We start from the raw sequence: 21,643 nt of genomic DNA on the forward strand, positions 1-21,643 counted from the left end.
TGGATTACATCAGTTTCTGTGTGCTCCAGAGGGGTGTTAATGTAACTGTAAAGGAGCAGTGGCTTTTTGAGCCAAAGTACTGAACTCATCGCTTCCAGTCCCAAAGCTAATGACAAGCTGTTTACCGGTCTGCTTTTGAGAAGAGGATGGAAAAACATTTACCCAGCCTTGTGCACTGCCAAAAAAACCTGCTCCAAACGTTCACGACATACATCATCTTTTGTACTCACCTACTGACTGACTAGCTGAGTAGGAGTCTGTTCTTGTTCGTGAGCGTTTATTGCCCTTTGTATTTGCTGCAAGAAAATAAGGAGATGAAAAGTAAAAACTGGAGTTTCAGTGTTTCATAGCAAATCTGTCCACAAGCAATACAGAGTTGACTGCCTTTCTCTTTCTCCAGATTTTATGTCACCTGAAAACAGCTTTCACTCTCCTAATAACAACTAATACAAAACCAAGCCAAACAATTTTGCTTGTAGCTTAGTTCTGTGTTCGTGTTTAAGGGCAAAAGGTTTCTAACCACTGTGGTAATTCTGCATTACAATCCCTAGAAACCACGTGTGCACAGAAGTAGCAGGTGCAAACCAACAATTTCGTCACATTGTCTTCAGACAGACATTGGATTTCAGGCTCCTGGATTCTTGTATGAAATCAGACTGATTACTCTCTTGCTGTCACTGTTTTACCAAAATCACTTACTGTCCATCAGCCGCCAATTCAATAAGGGATCATACACAAAGGCTTCAAGCACAGCCATGACACTGTCCTTATGTTCACGCAGGACTTCCATGACTGTGTGACAGGTGATTCTGTAATTGCCATCGAGGCCTGTCACCTTCAGAAGAGAAAGAAGCAAATCAACCACACTGCTTCGTTCACTACGCAACTGCAACCCTAATGTTCAGGGAGCGGGAAGCGGCTTGTGCTTTGCACTGGTATTCGCTATGCTTTGTTCATTAGAGAACAAGATCGATGTTCATTACAAACTAAGAAGCTTTGTTCTGCCATTAAGATGATCTTCGTGAAGTCCCATGCCATTCTTTGTGTCTGGTTGATGCAAACAGCTGTTTGAAATGAGGTAACTAAGGTCCAAGAAATTGGAGGAATTTTTTGCATCAATTAAAAAATTACTTTCCACTGTAACATACTGGAAAGATCACAGGAGATATTTTAACTTACAGTAAATGCAGCTGAAATATTAACACCTCTGGTTCTTAAGGAATGGAGAGGTTTACCCACAACAGAAAATACAGGGAAAAACTGAGAAATGGGTGACATTTTCCTTAGGAACAATTCCTTTCATATTAAGGAGGGAACGCTTACCTCCATAGCATTTGTCAGCATCCTTGTTAACCTAAAGGGAATCTTCTCAGGGAACTTTTCTCTTGTCATTGCAACCTAAACACATGATGATGGATAACATAGTAAATTAACAGGTAACTTATTATTTAACAGTTAATAAGAATTGGGGTTTTTTTTCGCTACCATCTTGAAGATTGTCTTCCAAATGGAAAATCAAGTCCCTGCTTCATGTTCCTCAGTTTCCACAAATTTCTGGGAGAAGCCAGATAATTAACTTGGTAACAGAGGGAAAACTAAGTTTGTGCCAAGCTGCTAGTGTCAAGTGACACAGGACTGCCTATCGGCAGCTTAAACTGCTCCAGAAAATTTTATGGAAAAGTGATGTTTGCACTTCTTTGCTTGTCACAGTGATCAGCTTATCCCTAAAGCATGCCTCTGAGATGAAGTGTTTATTATTTTCATCTTGCCTGTAGGTAAAGTGAAGCTCAAAAGACAGCCAAAGGACTTGCTGGGAATCACACCCCAAGGTCAGTTTATCCTGGCTTATAGATTCATTCCTGTTCCACCAAAAAATGTGAAGTATTACAGAAAATTTAATGTCCAAATACAAAGATTTACCTCAAAACAGTCCCCAAAGTCGATGTGCAGGATCTTTCCACTCAGTCTGTCTAACATCAGATTGGAGGGATGTCTTTGATGAAGGAGTAGGAGGAAAAAACAGGGTGACAGACCATTATAAAAACCCAAAGTAAATCACAGCAGCTCCAGTCTAAAATGATATTTATCTTCATGAACAATAACAGCCAGTGACAGCTTGCTTATCTGAGATCTTCAATCTTGGGATGAAGAGAATAGCTTCCTGACAATGCATCTATCACATTACTTTTGCAATTACCTCTCAGGAGTGAAGAGACCTTCTCACCTTGGGAGATAAACAACCTATTGGACCAGAACCATCAGTACATTTCTTGGCTATGAACATTTATTTTTCAGTTAGAATAAATTCTTTTTACTTGTTTTATGCTTTTTCATTTTTTAGTATAGAAAAGTGTAATGAATTATGCTACAGGTGAAGTAATGCAAATTGGATTACCACCAGAAAAGAACAGAATCAATCCAGAGTAGGACTGCTGCTATTCATGCTGGCTTGTTCCAATCTTCTTTTAATTCAGTTTTCAAAGGTTTATAATTTCATTATAAAGACCTTTAAGTCCAGGAATAAAAGCTTTTCTTATGAAAACATTTGAAGGTTTAGCATTACAGAACTTAAATCTAAAATATATTGCCTTCAGTAAGTATTTTGGAAGTTATGATATCCCCTTTTGACACTAAGTCATATACTAAATCAAACATTTGTTCGTTTTATGGTTTGGGGTTTTTTTTTGGTTTTTTTTTTGTTTTTTTTTTTTTTAATTTGCCCAGTCCATTTGGATTGTACATACTCCCTGCCAGAACATGTCTGCATTGCAAATTAGAAAAAGCACTATGTTAAGTAATAGTTAAACCAACATCAACTTTCATTTGTTTTAAGTCTAGAGCAGTCTTTAAGGAGTATTTATAGGGACTTCATTTGTCTCTCTGATAACTGCTGTGAACATACATAGCACTAGAGTTTCCTGCTTCAAAGAATAAATACACCCCAGGCAAAAATGTACATTAAATAAGTAGTGCAACCGCACCCATCTGGAGGGAGATTCAGACGACCACTCTCACTAAATACTTTCTGGATTTCCATTTTCTATTCCAGGGAACAAAAATTGATGCTTGATCACAGTGCTTCTTTTCTCCCCCAAAAGGTGGGGGACTGTACATAAACAGTCCTAACAGTCTTTGCAAAAATTTGCCATCTCATACACATGAAGCACACAGATTGGTGTCAACAATGTTTCTGTTTTATAGAATGGATGGAGAAAGAATTGCCACTCTGTGAGTGAAAGGAAAGGACAAAACTAGCGCTTGTGGTCCTTGAAGTAATTCTGTCTGTACTGTCCTCCCCAAATGGAAAGAACTCTTATTTGTACTCAGGAAACAGAAGCCCTACATCTCATGTCTGCAGTGCTGAAAATACCAGCAGAACAATTAGGTCCTGAAAGATGGTAGCATTACAACTCAGCAATAACCACAATGAAAGTTGTTATCCTAAGACCAGATCCAAGGAACGAATTGATAGGCTTACACAGTTTGTGCTTTTATTTAAAAAGCCTTTACAGTTTCACTTACCTGTCCCCAAGGCCCAAAATGTACCCAACCATTGACATCACAGCTAGTGAACGAGTATAGTTTGTTCTTCTGTCAAACCACACCTGCAAGTGGAGACAAAACAGAAAAAGCCAGGCAGGTATGTTGCATGCGTCAGCTTATATTTTAATTTATACACTAATTACTTGCATTTTGCACAAAGTAAAACCATGACATGCTTAGGTGCAATACACTCCATAAGCCTGAAGGGGTTCAAGCATCCTGTGGCTTTGAATTTGATGTCTAAGCCATTAAGAGTTGATAATCTGAGGCTCCTGCTTTTCTCTGCCCATGCACAGTATGCAGAGCTTCAGTCTCCAGTCCCGTGCTTTGGATTTCGCTCTGGCAGCCATTGAGATCTAAACCTTGTAAGGCCCCTTGCGAGGGGACACACGTGTGGATTCATGTTCTGCAGTGATTCACCTGGAGTTTATGATGAATAAACACCATCTCTCATTCATTCTGCAAAGAAGGTAATGCCACACCACGCTGATTGCCAAACACAAGCCATTACACGTGCTGAACTCACCTCTGAGCTTGGACTCTTCAACCACAGCAGTTTGGCAAGGTCATCACCAGCTGTGTTATTGACAGCATGTTCAAATACTTCTACCTTCTGCATCAGAGTCAGGTGGTCATAATCTGGAGCCATCTATAATTGAGAAGTGACATCAATTTCAAAAAGCCACCTCCAGTAATCCATAGCTGTACTATGAGAAACACTGTAATCACAAAAAAATTCAGATCAAGATTATAATGAAATTGTTTGTAGACTGACCAGTATGTTCCCGAATTCAGTGAGATGACCACCCAGCAGTGAAGAACTAATTTAAAATGGGACAGCAAGTGATTTAGTATCCACAAAGTAGGCCATAGCCATATTTAAATAAAATACCGTGAAGGTAAATATGTTTCAAGAACCATTATCCAAATAAGTCTTTTGGGTTGGCACACACTTTCCTTTTTGGCAGGCAATTCCAGCTTTTGTAGTAATGTTCAGTTTCTCCAGTCTCTCTAATTTTGGCCCTGTTGCTTAGACACAATGTTTGTAAATGCTAGCAGCATGGCACCTTGTGTAAGTCACATCAGTGTCACACAAAATTCCACATTTTTGTCACCAGATGGTAACAACTTGTGGTCACTGGTAAAACAGGAAAGGAGACACAAATAAACATATGGCAATTTTTACCTCTTGGTAGCATTTTATAACTCTTACCTGATATTTTTGCATTTATTACTGGTACCAATAACAATCAGAAAACAGGCAAAGGAACAACAAGCTGTGCACCATTACGCTTCATTAAAACACTGGATTCCTAAAACAATGTACCAAAACCTCTGCCAGCTTTGCTCTTTACCCTCAGCATGATGCGATGTTCAATATTGAGCAGGATCTTTTTCTTCTCTCTGTAGTCTCGGATGAGTGCATGCAGTGTGTCACAGTGGGGGACCCAACCAATCAAGCCTGAATTTGTAGACAGTGGAATAACAGCATATCTCTGGATGCTACAGGAAAAAAATGGAGAATCAGAGCTCAAATTGTTGTATGCTGTGAATTATTACATTTTGAGATGCTTAAAACAACTACTACTAAATCTGATTCTGATTCAAATTGTCTCCTTCAGTACTTGCTCTGTTTCTCTCCTTTTCAAACAGACCTGAAACACCCATTGGGTTAGATTGCTGCCAGATAAACTACACACATTCTCAAAGCTTACATGTTTTTCACTGAAAGACTGCTTTCATAAGGTACACGTTATGTCACCCACAATGATCTATTATTTGCACATGACATTTGATATGTTCAGGCTTGAAAGACACTGTACACAACTGCAGTCAGTCACTATTCACCAAACCATTTAGTGACTATAATAAAAAAATCCTTGACAAAACCACCTGTTCTCAGGCTAATGCAGTGCTCAAGGTATCTTGAAATAGGAGTTGCCTCAAAGACTATTTACGAGATGGAATTTCACTTAAATAAAACAAACAATCCCCTCAGGATACATTTCCTCGAAGTTTGAATCCTATGAATGGGTTTTTTTCCTTTCTTGCTCTTTTCTTTCCCTTTTTTTTTTTTTTAAAATGAAACTAGTTCCAAGATTTGCCATTTCCTTACAAACCAGCTGGTTGTACCAAGGGTTACTTGGAAACTGCACCTACGTAGGATGTTACTTGTGCTTTAGCACATCCAGTCATTGTGCACAGCACATACCTGAGGTTTTTACGAAGAGAAGTTGGGTCATTTGCTAGCAGAGTGTTGACCAACCCAAAAAGCTGCATCACTCTTTCATCTTGGCGAAGGTCTTCATGACCTTTCAGAAGGAATACAAACTCATGCCCATTGCTTCCTGTGAAAGAATGAATACACAAAAGTTTACTCTTGCTGAACAAACAGACAAAAGTAAATACACCCAAGTGTAAGTAAGTGCACCCAAGAACTGGAAAGTGTGGCAGTCAGACTGACCAGACCACCAAGAAATACCTCATCTGAAAGGAAATCCTGGAGAGGTTTTTACCTGGGAAATACACAGTTTGACCTAAAAGTAAGCAAAAACTGCTCTCTCTTACCCATTAATGTTAACTTCCTGGGCCGCTGCTTGGAGGTGATGACCTGCAGTGAGGGTGCAATGGACTGAATACGTATGATGGGCTGGTTGGGATCATACGTTCCTGGCACTGCCAATTCCAGGTCCCGGCACATTAAGAGTTTTGGTGACACGTACTGTAGTTCCAAAGAAGTGAGCTACCAAAACCAAAAGAAATAAACCCCCCTGAATGTCAGTTAAATCTCACTGAAAAATCTGAAGAGTTCATGCTGTCAAGGGACCTAGACCAGTTCAATCAGTTGACAATACTTCAGACACTTGCAGCACAAAAAAAAGTGCTGCAAAAGCAGTGAACTTGCACCAAACCACATGCATGTATTTCCACCATAATAGTGAATCTGAATGTTCATATATGAATAACCAGAAAACATAAACCAAAGATTGGTATTGACAACTTGCGCTGTAAGACCCACAACAGAACTGTACCTGTCCCCCTACCTGAGGCAGCTGCTTTGAGATACGCCGAAACACATGGTAATAGAGATCCCAAGCCTGAGTTAGGTCTTTGACATTTCCCGATTTCATGTACTTCCTGCACCACTCCTGAGCTTCCATTAGATCTCTGCCATAGGCCTAGGGAGGAGGTGAAAAACACTTCTACAGGCTACAGTGGAACAGGTGGAGACCACTTAATACCTACAGAATATCACAGCCTGTTTTCAAATTGCATTACAAATACTTGATCTCACCTTTTTATAGCATATTGGAATTAAAGATCTAGAAATTCCTGGATGCAAGACATGCACTGAGTTCATTAGACAATGCTGCTCACAAATAGACTTCATGACAAAAAGCAACAGAATGAATAGCATTACCCTTTAACTGTAGGCTCACAAGCTCAAATTAATTCTTTTTGCTGGCTTAAGAGAGGTCATCTCTACTATCTGTGTTAGTGGCTATCATGAAGCAAAGCATACTGGAGTTAGAAGAACTAACAGCAAAGCAGTTTTATGTTTTCCAGATCCTATCAGATACCCAGCTGATATAAGATTCCAGGGCCATCTGTACTGGCCCTTATAGTACTGTAGTCACCAAAAGCAATATAGATCTGAAGACAAATGTCAATAATGAAGCCTGCAACCAACATAATGAGTCCCAAGATATTTACTCTTGGTGTTAGATGGCAGAAGCCCTTGTAACACATCTGGTGGCTGTCCTGCCTGTTTTTGTGGGCATGCAGGCCATTTGCTGATACCTGATTGAAGGATGTCTCTTTCAAAGTCTGAGGCCCACGCTCCATCATTGCATGCAGTGGTTCCAGCACCTCAAACATTCCCTTCACATTCCTTTCTCCAAAATACAGACGAGATGCTTCTTCCAACCCTTCGTGCCACATCTCATGCCACAGGATGGCTACACGGATTAGCTCTTCACTCACCTGGTTTAGGACAGGAAGAAAGATTAAACACCTAAAAAAAACCCACTCTGACTGTATACTGACTTACAAATGCAAAACTACTTTCTTCTCTAATGATTATGAAATTATTTGTTGCTGGCAGCTAGAGGGAGCCATAAGAACTCCCACAATGCTGTTCCATTTTTTTCCTGCAAGCTGATCAGACTTTTCTAACGTTGTTTGTCACCTTTGACATTTTCTATATGTTTGTGTATTTTGGCCTGAAAGTATTACTCATTTATTCATAAAAATCTTTAGCAAGTTAATGAAATCATTCTTTCCATGCTATTCTTGGTAAGGTTTGTTTCCATTTTTCATTAAGCAAAAATATTTCTCTATGGAACAATGATTCTTCATGTATTTCTTCTCAATATTGATTCATAAGACGACACAAGAACTCAAATGTTTGAACATTATGGTCCTTTTTAAATTAAAGCATTCTCTTGAAATTATACTAATACTGTAACTTTGACCAACTGCAAAAAAAAAAAATCAAATTAGTTATACTTGAACAAAATTAACAATAGTTACTTTGTGCTACTATACCTGTTACTATATACTAATAGTCATGTTGTGTCACTATACACCCATTCCTGAAAGACAATACACTTTGTGGTATGCTAAGTACTCACCATCATTGCCTGCTGCACCAGAGTGTTACTGTGCTCACACATGTTTTTCAAGATCTTATTTGCAGCATTGTGGCGAGCAGTGGTTGTAGATTTAGAGGCCACAGTCAAAGGATAGATCAAAGCCTACAAGGGACATCAACCAATAATATTTTAGAGCCACACAGAAAACCTATGTAAATTGAAAGACTGGCAAAGCATTAATAAATAGCAACCTTAGGCTAGACTATATAAAGTAAGCTTGCTTCTGGAAAGAGGTGATAGGAATTTGCTATTCAATGTCTTCCAATCTGATTGGAGACTAACTCACTGAGTAGCAGAATAGCTTTAAGAACCTATATCAAACTGCAAGAACAAAAATGTGGTTTTAATATTTTGTGATTTTTCACATTGTAGGAAGAAATTCAGATAAAATGCCTGTGAGGTCACCTCTTAGTAGTCACTTGATGAGATTTAAGAAGGTGACTTGCACTGCCCAGTATTCTGTTAGACTGAAAGAACTTCCCCTGCTGCATGGCTCATCCACCTCTTCTTTCCATTTTTATGTGAACAGTTCTGAGGTGAAAGCAGCAGGAGCAGAAACAGTCCCCATCCTCACTATCATCACCTGCTGTGACTGTCAGTGAAGGCATCTAGACTAGGTGAAACAGAACACAGGACCTGCCTTAACTGGCTATCGGTCCATGGAAATTTCTCCTCTAAGCCAAAGCTTACCTGGGGATGGTACCGTCCAATATCTGTGAGGAGCTGATGAATGAGACGTCCTACTAATGGTCGAGGGGTGTCAATTCTTGCAATAAGCTGAGGGATAACCTAGTAGTAAGGATGAGTATAATAAACATCCCTGTCACCTCACGTGTTTAGTTCACAAGCTGTTCTGCCCTCTGCTAGAGACCTTACAGTCTCTAAAGGAGACAGAGCATGCCACCACTCATTTTTGATATGGTCAGAGGATAACACAAAGTTCCAAACAGCGTCAGAAATACAGAACAGCTCAGCGAGATCACAAGTGTTCTGTGCAAAGCTGTTACACAGGATCCTCTTACGGAAAGAGTAAGATGTGTCTTGAAGTGTAATGCTCAAATAAGAAATAAAGCCTTTTTTTTAATTTACAAGTCATTCTTCAAGGCAATCCTGGAAACAGGCTGTCTGAATAACATCAGGGCAGCCACAGTGGTGTTTTATACTTGGTCACCACTGCATTGGTATCATCTTCAGTTTAAAAATTTTCATTCTTTCCCATTCATATGCACTAATCTGCATAATACTACAGAAACGCATCCAAGAGTGTTTCTCATGTCTCTGTTCAAGATGCTTTTTAAATCAGTTACAAATAGTACTGTACATTGCTCTCAATACACTCACCTACAGAAGACTGTTTAGAAAAGAATCATCATGGATAGCACGTAACAAATCCCCAAGCTCCCCCAGAACTGAGATTTGTCTTAGCCCTTTGTGTTCCTTACCTGCAGCCAAGTGTCTATTTGAATTGCTTTGACTCCTTCTACCAAAGCCTCATTCACATCAGGCCAGTGACCATAGTCAAACCATAGAGTAAGGACTCTGAAAGAGAGAAATATAATTTTTAGGAATGAAACAAAATAACCCATTTCAGTCAAATACCTTCAGATCCACTTAAAGGTGACTCTTCTTACCAGAACCTATGGATAGTAGGATAAGGGCTAATGCACCTACCATAAATTAACTTGAACTGAAGCATTTACTTAGTTTAACAAAAAAAAAAAGAGAAGAAACAGGTTCTACCTAACCTTAAACCATGTGCCCTTATCAGCTAGATTTAATTTACTGTGTGCTTTATTATGTACCTTAGAGTGTCTTGCAGGTTGTTTCCTCGAGACAGAGATATGGATCGGAAGAAGCCCTGGACAGCAGGGACTGTGTACATCAAGAGAGTCTTGGATAAATCCTTTTGGAATGAAAATTGCTGCATTAGTTCTACACAAATGCATCAGTCCACAAGAATCCTAAACTCAGCAAGGGGGAAGAGGAAGAAATATGTGGAAACATAGACCTAACCCACATTATAGTTGACTTCTGCTCATACTCCTCACAGGACATGTATCTTCTTGGAATTCTTGTTTTGCTTAACTACACACAGGTCTTTCAGCCTGGCAGGGAACATATTGTGAAGTGTTTCTATCATTCAGTTTGTTGGCAAAACTATGGACAGCAAAGAAGCCTAAACACTACAACCCTACTGTAACTGCTAAAGTAAAAGAGATTCCTCAGTCTTTCATGAAGGGCTTAAGCAGCAGAACTTGTTAATGCACACTGTATCACCTATGACAGCCATCCATGCCTTTGCCTTAGTTCACATCTAACTTAACAATCATTTGCATTAATGTAGTCCTCTTTCCTTAACCTGAACTTCCTCAGTTTTGCTGTAAGCTATGATAATATCTACTTATACACACATACACAGCTTCCACAAGTCAGGTATGCGTAGTAGCTTTTTCCCTGCCATAACATTTTCCTCCATCTAAGCAGTAAGTACCAATCTCTCAACATAAATAGGGGAGGAGGGTACCTCAGTGACTTTTTTCTGCACTGGAGATGGGATGGGACTGTTCTCTGTGCTCTCTGCATCACTCTCACTATTGCTGCCCTCTGTGTTAGCACTGGTGATGCTGGCTCCACTGGCATGACGTAGTTTTTTCTTCTCATCTCTGGCCTGGTTTTGATGTTTGTAGTGAAGCACAGCTTCAAAGTTCATCACTGCCCAGGCATGCCAGGCCTGCCAATAAGAGAGAAGAAAAGTCAGAAGGAAGAGGAATCCTTTCTGCAACCTGTACTAATTATCAGAGACAAAAATCCAATTGTTTTAAGTCTGTGGACAATAGTAATACCCTGCAGACAACACAAAGCTTTGCTTTCTCTAATCGCTTGTAGTTTTAACTGTCTTATTATCTTAAATAACACCATGGTGAGTTCTTGGCCAGGAGTCCCCTGTTGGATATTATGGCAAAGGATCTCTGCAGCAAAAATTAAATCACATCCTATCCACATACACCTTAATTTTTCAAAGTTTAAAATTAAGATTAATATGTTAGGACTAAGGGAGGTGTAATAGGAAAAAATACAGGAGATGGCTGCCTCAGAGAAGATCTGGCACCAAATATTAATTGACATTTCACAACCCTGAGATCTAAGGTTCTTTGAAGAATTAGCAACAAGGCTACTGTTCTAGTTCAAGTATACCAAGCGAGCACAAGATAATTTTTTTTCCATTTAGATTATCCTTTCTCCTTCACTGTTAACTGACAGGAGAGAGAGTCCCAAAACCAAGAACAGAAACTGAATTGTGGCCTAGTTTTACCAGCTGGATAAAATTCTGAATAAGAATCTCATGGTTGCCTTAGGTTTCTCTGCTTTCTCTGTTGTTTTTTTTTAATCCTACTTGCAGCAAGAAGCAGACAGTTACCGGATATCTTCCTATAACCATCTTCCTTTCCTGTAGTATTCACATTTTTTGTAGTAGTAGTAGTAGTTGTATTGTAGTAGATCACATTTACTGATCTCTCTGCAGTGGTGCCTGGAAGCTCTTCCTTACTGACCTTGTACCAGTTGCGATCATGCTCTGTTGCAGCACTGTAGTATTGCAAGACTTTGGGGATGGTACTCTCATTGATGCCTTGTAGGTTCAGCTGCCACTCACCCAGTTTCAGGAAACACCTGGTTAAGCAAAGGGATTATTGACTCAGAACTTACAATGAAAATGAAGCCTGCTGGATTAAGAGGCAGACTTCTTATCTGAAGTCTGAAAGACATCTCATGCAGCAAACCCACTCAGTAAGCCTCTTCTGTAGACTGCAAGCATACGTGTTAACATGTCAGGTTCAAAACACCTACATCCTGCTTGTAAGTGTGGAACTAATTAGTTAACGGTTTAAAGTTTTAGGGGGGAAGGTAAGGGTCAAACTGTTCCTCATTTATATCAGCTATAAAATAAACATAGGAAGTAGCTAACTAGCATCAAAAGACTTCATCAGTACTGATGCACACAGCATATGTGCTGGCTAGCTATACTTATCACCATATGAACTAGCCTTCTGGAGAGAACACTGTGACAGAACAAACAGTGGAAACACAGAGCAACTGCTTCTCCCTCAAGCCAGAACCCCATTAAGTCATCCCCTCCCAGAGGAAAGGAAAAACAACATATTTTTACCGCAGCAGGGTGGGGCTATGAAGGTTTGTGTAAAGCTTAATACTTTGCTCCCTCAGCAGGCTTTAAACACCACAGTTACACAGCTGTCCTTTCTATATTTTGTGTTTTCCAGAAAGCATTGTGCAAGAAAAATATTGTGCACAACTCATTACTAATTTGTCTTCCACAACAGTCACTCTGAAATAAATAAGACGACGGTGTTACCAAGTTCCCATTCTTATAAAAGCAAATTCAGTGCACGCCTCCCTTGAAAAAAAGAAAACCTTAAATAGTAAGCACTATGCAATTTTTTCTTTAAATTGGAACCAAGAGATTTGGCATCTCCAGATCAATAGAGGAAAATGGAGATTATGAGGTGTGTTTTTAATGCACCAATAGTTTAAGAGACCATCACATGCTGGGCACCTATTGCCCAAAGCAATGCTGTTGTATTGAGGGCACACGCTGCCAACCACAGATGTGCCAGGCATGTGAAAAGTGTTTCTTTCCTACTGACTGGATCTCCTGAAAACCAAAGAGATAGCCACGCTGAGAACTCTGCTTTCTGCCAGTCAGCCACAGTGCTGGAAAAACACAGCCAGCCGCCAGTGACAAATACGAGCTTCTTTACGCTGATGTATCACAATAACATTTACTGAAAATTAAATCATAGATAAGAATGTAATACCGAACAGGTCTCTACCAGATAAATGAGAAATTCCCTGTTCCTTTTAATCAAAGCACGCGCCTGGTCTGAAATGTGTCTCCTGCATGGACCCTGCAACCTCAGAAAGACATCAGTTTCACTATACAGTTAAAAGGTGTCCAAGGACCAGGTGCTGACCGTGCCATGAGCTTGTGGAGTTCCTGCTTGTGCTGTTGGTCCTCAGTAGCAATAGCATGCTGTGCCTGCTGCTGCATTGTCTGCACGAAGTGCTGCATGTGCTGGAACGCATCAATCTGTAATTGGATGATGGTTGCAGTAAGGACCACAAGGGTTAAATATAACTTCACAAGAGAGCAAGACAATGTGGAAATAAATTTTCACTGAAAGCAAAAAAACACAGCTTTACTTTCTTTCAAAGATTTTGAGCCATTTACATCCCTCTAAAATTAGTTTGTATGCTACATATGCAGCACCAATTAAATGAACACATTAGAAATTGATGTCGCAAATCTGCTACATCAAGGAGCAAATAACTGCATCCTTCCAACATTAGGCACACCTTTATGTCATACATACAGGCAAAAGCATGACCAACCATAAGATAAGCTGACATTGTGCTCTGATGTGCAAGAACTCAATTCTGGCAAAGTGACAACATCACCTGTACAAGAAAACTTCAGCAGCAGAGAATGTCCTGTTAGGGCTCATGGAGAGTGAGATTCTAGTAACAATATAGAGATGTCTCATTTGTAATTGAGCATGCACATCACAGACAGTCCTGCAATTCCAACAATCAAACAAGTGTTCATAGCTTACAAGCTGCATCTGACTAGGTCACTACTATAACAGAAAGGATCACAAATCTAGAGAAGTTTGTCTATAATACTCTATGGCCTGAAAAAAACCCCACCAAACAATTTGAGAAAATAACATCTGCAGGAAGAAATGCAGTTTCCTGACCTTCCCTCTTAATCCCTCAGTTTTAGCTAGGCTTACAGTACACACCAATGGGTTGTGTTGTTTCAACAAATTAAAGTCTAGATTTCTCCTAAGGTTGTTTAAGTACAAATGTACATTGTTCCTTTGTCATCAGATTACACAAGGCAGTAATGCTAAAGCAACTTGCACTACCAAATTTTGAGGGGAGAAACTTCTTGAAATTCCTTGGAAACGATTATGGGGTAAGACCACCTGAAATTAAAGATTTAAGAAAAAAGTATGCATGCTTCACTGGAAACAATTAGAGTAAAGCTCTTGCAAGGTCATTTCAGGTCAGAAACTGCAGAATACGCTGTTAAGAGTCCAATTTACTTCTGTTTCATCTACAGAAATGGGCTACTTTAGAGTGAGACAAGAATCATCTGAGCTGAAATACCTCATCTATCCCATTGAAATGTCAGCATGCACAAGTCAATTGTCAGGAAAAGGAGTATTAGCCCAGGGTGAAATAAAAGAAAGTATCACACTATTAACATTAATAGGGGGCATTCCACAGCTTGTAAGCTAGATAATTGAAGGGGGCAGGTGGGAAATAACAATCTTATGTTCTGTTATGTCAGACATTTGTCAAAAATAGACAAAAAGATATTGCCAAGCAGTTAAGTGTCCCTCATATCTAGACAAACCCGATCTGCTCTTCAGTTTCCATTAATATTGAAAACTGATCAGTATAAACTGACAGGCAGAGCACTTAAAGAAAACTTACTGCTTTCAGCCTTAACAACCAAATTCCTAAGTTTGTATGTAGCCTTCTTACAGTGCGTGTCTGCAGAATGCAGCTGCTGGCAAAGGACACTGCTAGAGGAAATGCAATAAGGTTTACTTAAGAAGGTTAATAAGGTTTATTTTAAGAAAAGATTGTTGTGCAGCTCTGCAAGTGCTATGCGGCTGGTTCCTGTCTAGATGTCAGGTTTTCTCCTGCTGGATCTGTCAAGTGCCAAAATGGCGGTAAGGAAAACATTTTAGGTCAACCAAGCAACCCTGAACTCCTCAGCTAGAGAAAATGGTTATTTCCTACCATACCAGCCTACCTCAGTAGCTTATTACTTAGGATACTACATCAAGTGAACACACACGGTTATATAAAACTCTGGTCTACACACATCACTAGGTATAACTACGTATTATTTAGTTAGTAATAGTCATTCAAATAGGACATAAGCATCCACCCAACCATGTAATGCTCCTGGCACCATGAGAATTCCCTGAACACTTTCAAGTGTTTGTTTATACCAAGTACCAAGTCTCACTCCAGACTGCAAACTCTATCGTACCCCAACACAGTTTCTTCTGCCACAGAGCTGCACCTTTAACCATGAATTTCAAAACGAAGCATCTACTTTCCAAGTGCCACAAAGGACTAAATCATTCAGTCAGCTCTTCCAGCAGAAGAGAGCTCAGAGAAAGGACTGAGACTTGCACACAGATCTACGATTAGCGCTATCTTGGGTAAAGTATTTGTCCCTCAGCACTGTACACAGCACCCAGTTCTAGAAAGTAAAAGCCCCTAAACACAGAGTTTATGTACTGTATTTAAGTAGGAAATCATTCAACAATTTAGAGGCGATGATTCTAACCACATCAGTTCCTCCTTCTCATCTCTTCTGCTTTCTAATGTTTTTTCCCCTGTCTTCATGGGCTCCACATACTCTTGCATCAGTTTATTGTAGATACATTCTCTTCCCCCACCCCCTTAATCTTTGTGCCTTCTTTTATTTCTGCTTTCTACAAATGCACCAGTTTCCTGCATCTTGTCTTGTTTCTTTTATCATAGGTCAAACACAGAGCGTCCACTTTCACTCAAAGAGCAGGCATAGAAGACCTACATATTTCTTGGGTCATTACTGAAGAAAGTAAGAGACCATTACACTGTTTTACAGAGCCAATAGAACAAGGCCTCACCAGCAGCTCCTTCTGTTTTTTAAATTCAAATAAAGAAAAGTTAGGTCATGGCAATGTTCCCATAGCAATGGCTCTGCTCCAGTGCTGGCAATCCCAAAGACAGGAAAAATAAAAAAGATGTGGAAGAATATGAGGATAAATGGAGGCTTTAATGTATATTAAAAAAAAAGATAAGTTATCCAGTCTGGAGCTTATTGGATTTGATTATGTAAATTCTCACTGTGTTGCAATGTCAAAAACATTCACCCTAGGCTCTTTGGAGCCAAATTATTCCCATGACAAAACCCTATGTACTTTTCAGCTGTCTTTCAGTTAGAAATTTTCAGTGATGTCCTTAAGACTCAGTTCTGCTCAGCAACTAAGCACAAACTGTTCAGGATACTTTTCTAAAACTGGTAATAAAAAAACCTTATTTCCCTCTTTCAGCATGTAACCCTGACCACAGGTACGGGGCGGAGCGCTGCCAATCAGAACAGTGGACAAAAAGTCAAGTACCAAGCTTACACAGTAAAATTCTGGTGAGGATGGAAGAGCTACCATTGACCATTAATCTTGAGTCCATCCCTTGGGTACCAGATACTGGTTTAGCAAAAATAATCTTTCCACGCAGGAAACAAAATTAGGGCCAGGCCTTCCCTGTCACCACAGAGTTTTAACGGAAAATGTTAAAAGCTTCTCTTCTGAACAACAATAGGGAAAGGGATTAGTTATTCTTTTTTAGGTGAGCAAAAATAAAACCTTCAGCCTTGACTTTTTGCTGTGGGGATTATAAAGAGCTAACATGCATGCCGCTGCACAAAACCTGAGCAATGAAACGTAGAGTACTATGTTCTTTTGTACCTTACGGGCGCTCTTCCACATGTGTTTCATGTACGCGTAAGTCACTTGGGGATGTACTGTTGGCAGTGGGTGATCCAGCTGTCGAGATGGATCTACTCCCAAAAGCAGGACAAGTGTCTTATGGGCCAGGGCCTGGAGAAAGTTGCAAAGAGAAAAAGCAGGTTAAAACAAGTTCATTCTTACCTCTATTTCATATTGGTCATAGGACTGCCTGCCACTAAAAAATACCTTCAACCCTCTAGATAAAACACAGACATAGCAGCCTTATTACCACACCCTGGACTCGTAAGAATACCATATGCTAAACCATATGTCTTCACTGGGATCTGAGTGTTACATTCTCATTTCAGTAGCCAACAGAGAGAGCGAAGTCTCTGTTTCAAGTCTTTTTGGTAATAATTCTCACAGTGAGTGTTGAAATAGGATTGTGATGTTCAATGATAACAAACCTCGTATTCTAGATTTGACAGATTTTTTTAGAGGGTAAAGCTTGATAATGCTCACCAGCCTCCCGCTCTTGCCACACAAGCTGGCATACTTGAGCCAAGTTCTCATGTCCTCATGAGGATTCACAACAAGAGATCGGACCATCAATATTCTTTGCCAGTCTTCCACAATTCGTTGACAGCCCTGAGAGGAAAAGGAAGAAAGAACTTTGTTAGTGTTTCATCTGAATCTGCTCCACAGAGCCATCAATTCAGAATCCAAAGGGACTTGTCCCAAGATGGAGAGACTTCAGCACCCATAATTCACAGCAGGCCAATATTACAAACTAGCTGGCTATTTCTTTAGCACTGCAGCGTGTGAAGAAGGTTAAGTCCTTGACTTTTACCCTCTGCCGCCATCTCTGTGTTTGCAGTCTAATGAAAACCTCTAATGGCAAAAGAAGAAAAGCTTCTAAAGCAGTAACACATCCAAAAATCAGGAAAGCTCTTCATGCAAGAGAGTCAAGAGTTCTGTAACCCTTATCAACCTAGTTTTAAAGCCTATTTTTGATTTAAACAGTGACAAATCTCAATATGGAGATGGTACAAAAGCAAATGGTTGGAAAGATACATTTGCTATTGCCCTTCTCCTCCTTGCATGTGTTGCTTTTAGAGTCTGGCATGAGTGAAGTGATATTCTGCCAGAAACTCCAGTTCCAAATGCTGTGCTGCTTGTGCAAGCACTGTCTGGTTCTTGTCTGTCTGAACGGAGAGGCACAACAACATTGTCAGTCAGAGCAGGATGAGTCTGTATTTCAAAAGTTCAAGGATGCTACAGAGAAGTAGAACTGTGGAAGGCACAGTAACAACCAAAACCATGGTGATTGCTGTAATGGCCAAGTACTTCAGGGTAACAGCGATCTACAGTCCTATCGATTCAGAGACGACTTAGACTGAGTTTTGAGGTAAACAAAAGAATTTCTGATGGCAGCAAGCACCTTAGCACCAAAATATTTAATTCTTTCCCTTTTTTTTTTTCCCCAGAATTGAGGGTCGGGAAGTTAGGCAAAGCTTGTTCCCTAACACCTAAATAAACCTCATCCGATAGGCATTTAAAAATTATTAAACAGCAGCTATAAAATGATCAAGAACTGCATGTACTGCTTTCACAACTATAAACAGCTAGCTGTATTCAGACATTACGCTTCCTGTCACTCTCAGTTTCTTCACCCCAGTGGAATGGTCCTGAGCTTTTCCAGACAGGAATACAGATGGGAGACTAAAAGCTTTGTCACAGTTTCCCAAACAGCTAAAACATATGCAGCAGCAACAGCTTTTCGTAAGGAGGCAGATACTGCAGTCACAGTGAAGAACTCTGGATAGGGAGAAATTCTTCCTCAAGCGTATCAAAATTTGGTATAATGAGAGCATTTTTACTCTTACTATGCCTTTCCACCCCCCCCACCCCCCCTTCCCTTCCCTTGCAGGAATCACCTCTTTAAACAGTATTCCTACATGTACTACTTCATCTGATGATGTTCATGCTCACCGTAGGAATGCCTCTTGTAAGGAAAAAGACTCAAAGTATTTGGCTGATTTAAATCTTCAGTGGTGCTTTGGATTTTTGCTGTTTACAGTAAGAAAGGCACAAAATTCTCCTTAAATACAGGAACAGCAGCACTGCTAAAAGTCTCTTTTAAGAGGACAAGGCTAATCACATCATTTAGGTTGGAAAAGACCTTTAAGACCATTGAGTCCAACCATAAACCTAACACTGCCAAGTCAACCACTAAGTCATGTCCTTAAGTGCCACCAATCAACTGGAAATGTTCTTGTAAGAGGTCAAAAAGGAACAGGACACTCTTTTACAGGTATGTGAATTCTCAGGCCAGTTTTCCAGCATTGTGAGAGAATTCACTTCTTAAAATGCAGCCAGCCAGGTAAAAAGTTCAAACTAGCCTTATCCAAACCAGTATTTCCAGGTGTGATCCAACAGAGAGATTAGCATCCCTGGAGTTGTTACTAGTGTCTCCATTCTGTACACATCTATTTTCAAGGCTTAAATCACCCTACTAAAGTATCACATCAGTAGACACCCAAAAACCACAACCAACCAAACCAAAACCTCAAACAACCAGGACAAACACAAAGGAGACAGAAAGCATGCAGCTGTGCAAGCATATCTGCTATTGGGATAGAAAGAGAAATGAAAAAATTTGCTGAGCCATCACACTGACTTGAAAAGAAGCTGTTCATGCCAACACATCAGCATCTCCATCCTTGATCTTTACAAAGGTGTACCTGCAGTCTTTCCCACCAGATCTGGCGGATGATCTCACGGCGTTCTGGTACAAGTTTATACTGGATAACCTCTTCCAGCTCTGACAGCATCTGGCAGGATACCATAGCCTGAAGGAAACAATCACATTCCATCCCAATCACTACAGAACAAATCTACCTATAATTAAGGAACAGCATTTTGGCATCAAAATATTAAGTACATACGCTGCCCAACAGGTAAAGGACTGACTGCTACATACTGGTATCTAGATGACCTGGTGATTCAGCTTTCTAAATGTCAACTTTTATTTTATTTTTTTTTTGGGTAGTGGTGGTGGGAGCTCACTTTACTGTTTTGTCCCAAACTGCTCCTACAAAGTTGTATTTCTTATCTGACAAGAGCCATTCAGCTTGTAGGCCTACATAGGTCTTGTATTTGGCACAAGTGCTACTCCAAAGTTCTATGCAACTTCTACAAACAGTCTGAAGAAGCAACGAGAAGAATGAAGGCTGAGAGTTACCCAGTTACTTACCCCATAGGCTCGACTGTAGCTCTCTCCGGCCATGGCAGTCAGCTCAGCATCTAGCAGATCTCTGGCTTTGTCAATGCACTGAAATAGAGCAAGGTATCGGGGCAAAAGTGGTATGTTTTATCTAGAGTCAACTGTTGGAACTACTATTCATCTGTTCCATTTCACGAACAAAGCTGGCATTGTTCCCATTCTCCAACAAGAACCACAAAAGGATGCTATCAATATAAAGAATTGACAGGAAAACAGTGTCCAGGAGCAGATACGAGGGTCAAGGGGGCTTTATCACCTGCACAGTCTGAGTTTGTCCTTCTACCAAATCAAAGTTTACAGTATTTCTAATACTACCATCACTGTAGAGATCACTATTAATAACATTTATAAAGGAAAAGGAAAGTTCACATTTTAGTGCAAGAGAGCCAGTTACAAAAAAGCCTTAAGAAATGTATCTTGATAACATACAGTCATAGAAAATAGCTTTCACTGTTTTACATGACCCAATAGGTTTTCATGAATTTTACAAGACAGCAAATTCCATTTCTCTTCCTCCAACTAAGACATGCCCTTCAAGCATGAAATAAATCCTGCTCTGGGTCCCGCCATTATATAATCTCTCATGTATAGTTTTTCCAGTTCAAAATGTTAAAGGTTAATCACAAACTCTACCCCTTTGAATGCCTGGCTAATTTTACTGTGCACATCACCCAAAAATCTATGTATGGGTTTTGACAGAGCAGACTGAATTACTCCTTTATCTAAGTTGGCAAGCCGGCACAGAATTCTGAGAAGTGGTACTTGAGCTTCCTTGGAAAGTAAACAACATGTTTCACATCTACAGAGGGGAAAAAGTCGCTCTGCAAATCTCCTCTGTGACAAACAAGCATACCAATACGGTTCTGTTTAATAGACTCATGTCTTGCCTTGATTTCTCATCTCAACCTAAGAGTCAAGATTTATCACAGCTACCAGAAATATTAGAGGAAAAGTTGTGGTACATGATATATATGCACACTTCACTGAAAAAGCTGCAACAGCAGACGTGCACAGAACACCCATGAAGAATCTTATGCATGTCTTATGCCATGAATGCCTTTTATCAAGCAGTGCCTTGCAGAATGGAACCTCTGCTGAGATAACCCTTGTTTATCATCTGTCTAGAAAACAGACATAAAAGGAGCCTAAGAATGACTAAGGCATTCTTATACTCCACAGCACTGGACCACTACTATCTGTACATATATTCACTGTTGCATTTCTGGAAATACAAGATAAGCTCAGTCACCAAGGTCTAATACATCAATGGAAAAAGGTTATTGGGCAGTTCAGAGGTTATAGACAATTGCTTTAAAATAGTATGTCTTTCCATATATATGTATCTATATATCTCAGTATAGCCTAGTTCATCTTAAACTATGTTTTGGAAAGCCAACAAGGAAGACAATTACCTGCTGGGCCAGTGAGAAAAGGTCCTGATGAAGAGCCAGCACAGCCCTGTAGAAAGCACCATCATGGGTATCTCTTGGTATCATGCACGTGTATTCTTCCATGCTATCCCACTGACCTGCAGAGACAGATATCCTCAGTAACACAACAGCCTCTCTGCAAGATAGGAACAGAACTATGCTACAGTGTTTAGATATCAGCAACTAGTGAATGTG

General features: G+C 39.9%; 1 protein-coding gene across 7 annotated transcripts in view; it reads right to left on the reverse strand.

The window, feature by feature from the left end:
* The window catches only part of MTOR (mechanistic target of rapamycin kinase), a 66,887-nt gene that overhangs the window by 3,195 nt on the left and 42,049 nt on the right, over positions 1 to 21,643 (reverse strand). For all 7 annotated transcript variants that reach the window (XM_040586432.1, XM_040586433.1, XM_040586438.1 and 4 more), the window contains 23 exons: positions 21,431 to 21,546; positions 19,989 to 20,066; positions 19,477 to 19,584; positions 17,255 to 17,380; positions 16,751 to 16,882; positions 13,187 to 13,302; positions 11,750 to 11,867; positions 10,723 to 10,929; positions 10,001 to 10,101; positions 9,641 to 9,737; positions 8,889 to 8,987; positions 8,178 to 8,300; positions 7,345 to 7,527; positions 6,588 to 6,722; positions 6,112 to 6,286; positions 5,756 to 5,891; positions 4,899 to 5,046; positions 4,070 to 4,192; positions 3,523 to 3,605; positions 1,921 to 1,993; positions 1,324 to 1,398; positions 700 to 835; positions 231 to 296 (listed from right to left, as the gene is read on the reverse strand). In XM_040586432.1, coding sequence (XP_040442366.1) covers positions 231 to 296; positions 700 to 835; positions 1,324 to 1,398; positions 1,921 to 1,993; positions 3,523 to 3,605; positions 4,070 to 4,192; positions 4,899 to 5,046; positions 5,756 to 5,891; positions 6,112 to 6,286; positions 6,588 to 6,722; positions 7,345 to 7,527; positions 8,178 to 8,300; positions 8,889 to 8,987; positions 9,641 to 9,737; positions 10,001 to 10,101; positions 10,723 to 10,929; positions 11,750 to 11,867; positions 13,187 to 13,302; positions 16,751 to 16,882; positions 17,255 to 17,380; positions 19,477 to 19,584; positions 19,989 to 20,066; positions 21,431 to 21,546 — 2,754 coding nt within the window. The remainder of the gene's footprint in view (positions 1 to 230; positions 297 to 699; positions 836 to 1,323; positions 1,399 to 1,920; positions 1,994 to 3,522; positions 3,606 to 4,069; positions 4,193 to 4,898; positions 5,047 to 5,755; positions 5,892 to 6,111; positions 6,287 to 6,587; positions 6,723 to 7,344; positions 7,528 to 8,177; positions 8,301 to 8,888; positions 8,988 to 9,640; positions 9,738 to 10,000; positions 10,102 to 10,722; positions 10,930 to 11,749; positions 11,868 to 13,186; positions 13,303 to 16,750; positions 16,883 to 17,254; positions 17,381 to 19,476; positions 19,585 to 19,988; positions 20,067 to 21,430; positions 21,547 to 21,643) is intronic.

The sequence above is a fragment of the Falco naumanni genome, chromosome 3, assembly GCF_017639655.2.
Source record: "Falco naumanni isolate bFalNau1 chromosome 3, bFalNau1.pat, whole genome shotgun sequence".
Lineage (NCBI taxonomy): Eukaryota > Metazoa > Chordata > Aves > Falconiformes > Falconidae > Falco > Falco naumanni.